The 7851-nt window shown below is 41.0% G+C and overlaps 1 protein-coding gene across 2 annotated transcripts; it reads left to right on the top strand.

Moving 5' to 3' along the window:
* The first annotated feature begins 3625 nt into the window (after window positions 1–3625).
* LOC147640434 (putative mediator of RNA polymerase II transcription subunit 26b) lies at window positions 3626–7644 on the top strand. Of its 2 annotated transcripts, none has more exons than XM_086780492.1 (9): window positions 3626–4277; window positions 4421–4489; window positions 4575–4657; window positions 4798–4865; window positions 4970–5091; window positions 5222–5249; window positions 6421–6728; window positions 6839–6899; window positions 6985–7644. In XM_086780492.1, the coding sequence occupies exons 1-9, from the start codon at window positions 3873–3875 to the stop codon at window positions 7119–7121; spliced, it is 1281 nt and encodes a 426-aa protein (XP_086636618.1). In that variant the 5' UTR covers window positions 3626–3872; the 3' UTR covers window positions 7122–7644. The 2 variants fall into 2 exon arrangements, with proteins under 2 accessions (XP_086636618.1, XP_086636612.1); XM_086780486.1 differs by having other exon boundaries at window positions 6418–6728.
* Window positions 7645–7851: the final 207 nt, after the last annotated feature.

Genomic DNA, 7851 nt, shown 5'->3' with positions numbered 1-7851 from the left:
TGGATAGCCTTGCAATAGGATATGTCCTCCAAAGTGGATAGCCTTGCAATAGGATATGTTCTCCAAAGTGGACAGACTTGCAATAGGATATGTTCTCCAAAGTGGACAGCCTTGCATATTGCAGTCCTATGATTAAAGGCATGTAGATTACCACTAGGTGGCTTTGTACTCGATAATAATGGTTCATATAAAGTGTGATCATGGAGGTGTTACACTAGTTGGTCTAGCCCCATGACATGTAAAGCCATGATAAGGTGTTATGAATCTAGTAGAGGTGTTATGAATCTAGTAGAGGTGAGGTGTTTGTTGGAGAGAATGCCTAAGATATCCACCACCATAAGAAAGTCATGCTGCTAAGGTGCCATGAATTAAGTGGAGGTGAGGTGTTTATCGGGGAGAATGCCTAGGATAGCCACCACCATAGTAAAGTCATGGCTAAGGTGCTATGAATTGAGTAGAGGTGAGGTGTTTGTTGGAGAGAATGTATAGGATAGCCACCACCATACAACCATACAGGGGTCCATAAAAGGGTGCTTCTCTTTAAAGGAGAGTTATGTAGGAGGTGGCATTATCGAAAGGGTTGTATTAACTTGTGGGGGCCACAATGTTGAAACTTGAAAAATGGGTAGCTAAAGTAGCATAGAGATGGTGGTAAGAGAAAGGAGCACCCCACGATCAATCATATCGTGTTGTGATTAGAAAAAATGAGATTTTTTATGTTGATAAAGGTGGGATTATGGTTAATCATGCTAATCCTACACATGCACTAAAAATATATTTTTTTAATGTATAAGGCGTGTATTTAAACACCATCCTAGTGAAAAGGCTTTGGCTTGGGGGTAACCATAGTTTAATGTGAATATGGTCTATGGAAATGGGATTCTAGCTTTCAAGAGTAGAGAAATTCTCAAGTGTGTTAATTATAGCAAAAACAAACAAACAAACTTCAAATTATATTTAGAAAGAAATGTGTGTGCGTGTGTGTGTGTGTGCATGCATGTGTATATGTCTGTATGTGTGTGTGTGCATGTGTGTGCACGCGTGCATGCTGCATAGTGATATACTATAGTACATACCTTTTGGTTTTACGTGTGTGCGCTAAATGTGGTGTGTAGTGATATACTATATTACATAGTTTTTTGGTTTCACGTACAAGTAAGTGATAGTGGTTATTATTGCAACACAATAAGACATATCATATCACTTTTTAGGCATCATGCCTTCCTAGCTAGAGACCATGATGACAACCTCAAGGAATGTGTGCTGCTTTATGGCTATGGCCACAAGATTGTTGGTCCGAATTCTAGACCTGCTCATTAAACCCATTTTTTAGTGTGGCCGTTGTTTATGACATGTATTTTGTTTATGGCATCTATGGCCCTTGTTTATAGCATGTATTTTGTTTGGTAATGTCTTTCCGTTAATGGAGAAAGTGGGTCTTTCATTAATATTATATTCATCATAGTTGTAATAAAAGACCCTTTGATTTTAATAGTCGTACTGTGGTCTTTTCCTTAATATTATATTCATCATAGTTGTAATAAAAGACCTTTTGATTTTAATAGTTGTACTGTTGTCTTTTCCTTAGATCCACCATCAATCATATATTCTTCAATCTAAGAAATCATGGTATGCCTTCTTCACTTTTGTTTATTGGCATTTCTATATATTAAGTCACATTGGCATCTTGGCACATGTGTATGTTTTATCAACCTTGCTTTGCTTTGTTGGAATACCTTTTATTTTAGATTCCAACTTTCATGCTCACTATATAACTTTATTCTTTTGGCCCTCCCTAACAACCTTTATTTCATCCATGCCCATAATTTGTTCTCTTAAATATTCGGGTGGAGAAAAGAGCCTTTATAGGCCATATTATGATAGAAATAAACATATCTTTGTTTTTTTGCTAAAGTGAGTAACTTTTTTTTAACTCAATCATGACTTCCAAAACTATAGGACTAAAGTGATGAATGCACAATAGAATCTTACAATGAGATTTTAATCATAGAGGCTCTTGCATGTGAAATTCAATTTGATTTGTTCAAACATCTATCTATTTTGAGCTTTCCATGTTGTATTTAGTTGATCTAGTCTTGACTCTTCTCTTTCATAATAATAAACATAGGTTGTATGCTAAATTTACATAAATCTCTTTTGAAAGGGAAAAGTTATACATGACACATCACACCATGGGTACACACACACACATGGGGAGGAGAGAGAGAGAGAGAGAGAGAGAGAGAGAGAGAGAGAGAGACTCATGGGTTATAGGTGAGTCATGATTTCCAAAAAAAAAAAAAGAGAGAGAGAGAGAGAGAGAGAGAGTAATAATGTCCATGAGGGCCAAATACAAAATAATGGCTTTAAATACTTCGAACATTATCAAGAACATTGGAGATCTACAAATCATGCTGTCTACCTTTGTGACCTAGAGATACATTAGTTAAAGGATGAGGGTTTGCCAATTTGGGGGACAACTTGAGTCCATCACAAGACATTAAGATTAACCGTGGATAGCATCCTATTAATAGAAATTAATCATAAAGAAACCTCAACAAATAATGTCTTACTCCAAAGATAAGAATTGTCATAGCCTGAATTGACAAGTACATGCGGGAACAAGATTTCAACGTGGAATGGAATGGTTGTACGACCTTACGAAACAACCACTTTCTTGCACGAAAGATAACATGAACTTCTCATTTAGCATAATTGCTTACATTTTTAATTCTTGAATCTTCCTTCCAAAAGCATGGTGTAGATAAAGACATTATACATTGAGTTTGTGCAAACTTGACCTTTTACACAAGGGTAAACTTCTCATCGTTGTTCCATGGAAGCTAGTTTTGATTTGATGTCACTGTTATGCTTGTGCTTGGGGACATTTCACAACAAGTATTTTGTTTGGTCATGAAAACTCTCGGCAATGTGCAAGGATGAAAAATCATTCATCCTCAACCTTTCATAGCAAGAGGTTATGATTCTCCCGAGATCAAAGTTGTCACAACACACACACACACACACACACCTACGTATATATATGTCATTTGCTAAGCTTGGTAACTCTTTTGAGAGTTTGCTTCACTTCCAAATAAAGTAATGTAGTGTGCTTTTTCTTTAACACATCCAATGTTTGCTAAGTCGATTAAACTAATGCAGGTAAGTGTACCCATAAAATGTAGGTAACCAAAATATATAGTTTGCTGGCTGCCAGCACTAATACTTAAAATGAACTTGATAACTCCCCACTCCTTGCTCACGCTTCTCGTGTGAACACATCTCATAGTTGGGCAAGATGTTTCACAAGTGGAAGGAAGTAGGGAGGCAAAGACGAGAGCTCGAAATGCACTTTCCTCTCACTTGTCTCCTATGAACACATCCGTTTAAGAAGTAGGGAGGGCAAAGAGGATAGCTGGAAATCCAAAAGCTTAGGGGCAAGTTCTAGTTCCGATGTCCTATACAGCCGCGTGAACCGCACCTAAAAAGAAAGAGGGTGACTGGCCCACAATGGTCGGTATAGCTGGTTGGTAACTGGATGTTAGCCACGTGGCAAAAGGGCGTAGGGACGTTTTCCTCCGACGTGGCAGCTGGGCTGTGCAAGGGAGAGGCCACTGTGTTTCAGCGTCAACTTCGAAGCCGTAACTCGCAGCGTCTGGAACCCTCTCTGCACCAGAGTTGAAGAGAGAGCTGGCTTTTGCGCCGATCGCCGTCTGTCTGTCTGTCTCTCTCTCTCTCTCTCTCTCTCTCTCATCAACACATGTGCTAACGCACATCGTCTCTCTAAAACTCTCCACGAAACCGTAGCAGAATCTCCTCGCGTCCTTTTATCTCTGATTCAAAGCCAGAAGAAGCAGAGTCTAGCTATATCGATGGAAGATTGGAGCAAATTCTTCGAACGCGCAGGAGTGGACTTGTGGACAGTATGCGAGCACGCCCTAACGATAGCGTACAGGGACGATCCGCAGGAGTTTTTTGCAAGAAGGGATGGCCTTGCACAAAAGCTTTTCGCCCCAGAAAAGCTTGATCTGAGGACCTGCGACCGGGAGACAGTACCTCAGATCACGGACAGTGTTGGGAGCGCCGGTGTGCACCAGGTTAGTGCTTTGTTTTGCGCTAGCATCATTCAAGAAGAGCGCAAGAGGCAGCAGGGCCTGCTAGCTTGTAGCGGGAGCTTCGATGAGGCAGAGGCGCTCACACGAGAGCTCGAACAGGAAATGCTATTTAAGCAGGACGTTTTTGCCATCAAAGAAGCACTTCAGGACCCCTCTTACCAGGTCAGAGCTCTCTCTGCTTTTCTTTTCTTAGAGACACAGTTGATCTCTCTTTGCATATGGTATGTCTGCATAGAATTCAGTGCAGTTGAACAGTTTGCAGTATGTGTAATTTGCCTGACACATTTATTCTGGATGTTCTACAGCCAGAGAGGGAAATTTATGACTCCTTGCAAAGGCTAGAGCTGATGCACTTGTCCTTTGATCTGCTTAAGGTGCTAAACCTTCACCTGTTGCTTCCTTTCCTGCTTTTCATGGGTTGATTTCTTCGCTTCAGCAGCTAAATTGTTTGCAACACAGGAGACAGAGATTGGCAAGGTAGTCAATGGCCTTCGCAAGAATCCTTCCACAAGGGTAGCATATCTGGCAAAACGGCTAGTAAGGTAAACCTAAGTTCTCATGATGTTATGTCTTCTTAAGTCTTCTTAGAAGTGCTATGGAAGCAGTTCCATGTAAAGCCCAGAAGCACTGTCCTTTCCAACATCCTTGGAAGAGCCTTGGTAATCTATTTTTTTTGGCACAGGGAATGGAAGGAGCTTGTTCAAGTTTGCTGTAGAAGTGCCGTAGATGTTGCTGCAGCAGCAACTCCTGGTACTCCTGTTGTACAACTTGAGATGTAGCGCAGCATGCTTCATTCTTCTTTATATTACAGTTTCTTTTCAGTCACATTTTGTTTCTGTTATTTCTCTCGTCAGAGCCAGCGGATGGAACTGCATTTGGTTCTATGGTTTTTGAAGAGGCGCCTGGATTGCCTTCTCCACCTATGGATGAAGCTGCCCTTCTAGTAGCATCAACAGCTCCTGTGGACATGTTCCAGGTACTTGGAACACTTCACTAGTAAAATAAGTTCTCTCGTTAACAGCCTTTGTTTACAAAAGAAAGGCCCTCCGTGTAACATGGCCTTATTTCTTGAGCTTTGGTGGTGGTGCCTGCATGTGGGAGCAAAGCTTTGGGACTTCATGGACGATGGAACATGTAAGTTCTGTTCACTCATGTACGTTATCTTGCTCTGTTTCTTTTTTTCTTTGGGTTTGCTGAAAGAGTGAAGGTTTCTCAGGCAAAAAAGATGGAGGCTAATTTATACATAGAAACTCAAGCAGAGAAATCCAGACTTTATCATAAACAGCCTTTTCAGGATTGGCAGTTGTACCATTTTATCCTCAAATATAACAATGAACTGCGATGTACTGTGAAACACAACTTTTGAGCCTCCCATATGACTATTCAGATTGCAGTATGTCTGAGAAAACTGAACAGAAGCTCACATAAGAACATTCCTCTATATGTACCTGTTACAAGATCTTCTGTCAAAAGCAGCTAGAGAAAGAGCAAAAGATTTTCTGGTCATGCCATGTAGGGCACGCACCTCCTAATAAGAGTCACATGCCGATTTTGCCACAAGCAGTCTTATGCAATGATTCTTAAAGTCCATGGTCTTTTTTGACAACTCCCTTGGATGTTGACAACAGAACCGTCGATTCAATAGATTCACGTGATTTATTCCATGCATGCAGCTACACGGATTACAGGTTAGCCTCACATTGTCACATGCATCATCCTAGGGGTCATGCTAGGCTACTAAATAAAGATAGGGTTTTGTAAAGAATTGGCCATGTTGTGAGCCCTAATCTAAAAAGGGACGAAAGAGATAAGAATCACTACAAGTCAACCTCACCATAAGCCATAGCATACAAAGACATGCATCCAGTCTATGAATGGTTTACTCTGGATCTTGGTTACCCGCTATTAGTTACTGATGTCAAGCAAGGCTTCCAGCAATCTTGCTCCCCACAGTAGCTCTATCAAAGTTGTTCTATCCAAGCACCCTGATGATAATACCAATTTGAGCTTATGGCATCTTATGCCTGTATGGGGCATTTAGTGCCAGCCATGCATGCAAGCCTTGATCCAACACCTGTGGTGTAAACTGTTCAAGTTTCTCACCTCAGGTAGGTCTATAACTTTGCCTTGACCACACCTTCTGATAATACAAAACTAGTCTTGATTTGCCTTGTCAGATGCTGCAAGGGCCTGCTGGAACAAAAGGAGCTAGTATTTGTAACTAGATAAATCAAACTACTAATCGCCTTGTTTGTCTTTATCAAAATGCTGATTTTCATTTCGTTCTGGTCTTTTGGTGCAGCAGCAACAGGCTCTGGTTATCCTACTGTACTGGAAAACAAGTGTGGGAACTCAAGGGCAGAGAAAGGACCTGATTCACATGGCTTGAGCAATGGTACTGAGCATGTTGACAGGAAGATGACAGGAACATTGAATATGAAGGAATCAAATGTTACTCCAAGGACCAACAAACCTAATGAGAAATCAGGCTTGCAAAGAGGGTACAGAGAGCCTTTGGAAGCAAGGTCTTCCCGTCATAGCCTTCACCGGAAAGTTGAAGCCGGAGCTCAACAGAACCATACCATCAGGCCTTCAGTTGGCTCTGTTTCTTCGGTGAGTTTTCTTCAAAGCATAGGGATGCCGTCTGTTGGTGCTTTGTTGTGTAAGCCAGTCTGATCTGCAATTGCCACTATCTGAAACTTGTTTTGTACGACGGTATGAAGGATGAGAAGATGGAGGCTGCCAAGAGAAATCTACGAGTGAATTATGAGCGAGAAGAAAATGGTAAGCCAAGTTAGTTTTTGGATTAGGACAATGCTTTTTAAGATTTGTTTGCTTGCTCATATTCTTTTTTATGAACTTTCCACAGCAAAAAAGCAAAGAACCATTCAAGTTCTAGACCTTCATGACCTACCCAAGTGTGGTCCAGCTCGAGCTAAGTCTCCTCACTTGATGCACGGCAGACCAACCTCTCATCCACGACCTCGGGCCTTAAGCTGCAGATAGACAGAGGAGCATGGGGTAGCTGAATGCAAAGGATTTGGCGTCAGTCCAGAAATCATGGGATTGCATGTCTTGGAAATGTTTCCATGAATGCTTTGAGATTCTTTTTGAGCAGCGGCCTCCATCTATTGCTGACGAGAATTCCGTTTTACTGCTTACACAGCATATCTTTTTAGACCTCAAGCTGTCTTTGTTAGAAACTATGCTAAGCTTGTAGCATCATAGATTTGGATCAGACAACAGGGTTTTGAGCCTCTGAAGCTCGTGTACACAATGAACAAGGCATCTGCCTTTCTGATGTTCTCAGCAGTTCAGTAAGAATCAATTGTCCTGTGCTGCCCTTGAAGCAAAAGGATTTTGCACCTGTTATACGGTCGGTTCTGCAGAACATGGCCGTGGAAACTAAAGCCACTTGTTAAGTATGTGGCTGACGAATAAGAGATGTCATGTCATAGTGACTTGGTCGAGCAATGGTCATTCTTTTACCTCTTACAACTAATGAGATGAGTGAATGTTTATTATTGTCTCTTAAGGTGGGAAAGTTAATCTCGTCTCCATTTCATTATAATCCTTTTCGTTTCCATCTCCAGAGGGCTGCAAGTATTTTTATAGAACGTTCAAATTTACAATTTCTCTTCTCAAGAAGAGATGGATTTGACTTCCAAAGTATGTCTCAAAGTTTGGCTTCTTCTGCCAAACGTTGATGTAGCTTTTCTATCTCTCTCTCTCTCTC

The sequence above is a fragment of the Cibotium barometz genome, chromosome 3, assembly GCF_041138505.1.
Source record: "Cibotium barometz isolate CiBa-2024 chromosome 3, ASM4113850v1, whole genome shotgun sequence".
NCBI lineage: Eukaryota > Viridiplantae > Streptophyta > Polypodiopsida > Cyatheales > Cibotiaceae > Cibotium > Cibotium barometz.
Note: the sequence above shows the minus strand (reverse complement) of the source record. Positions and strands in the feature narration are given on the sequence as shown.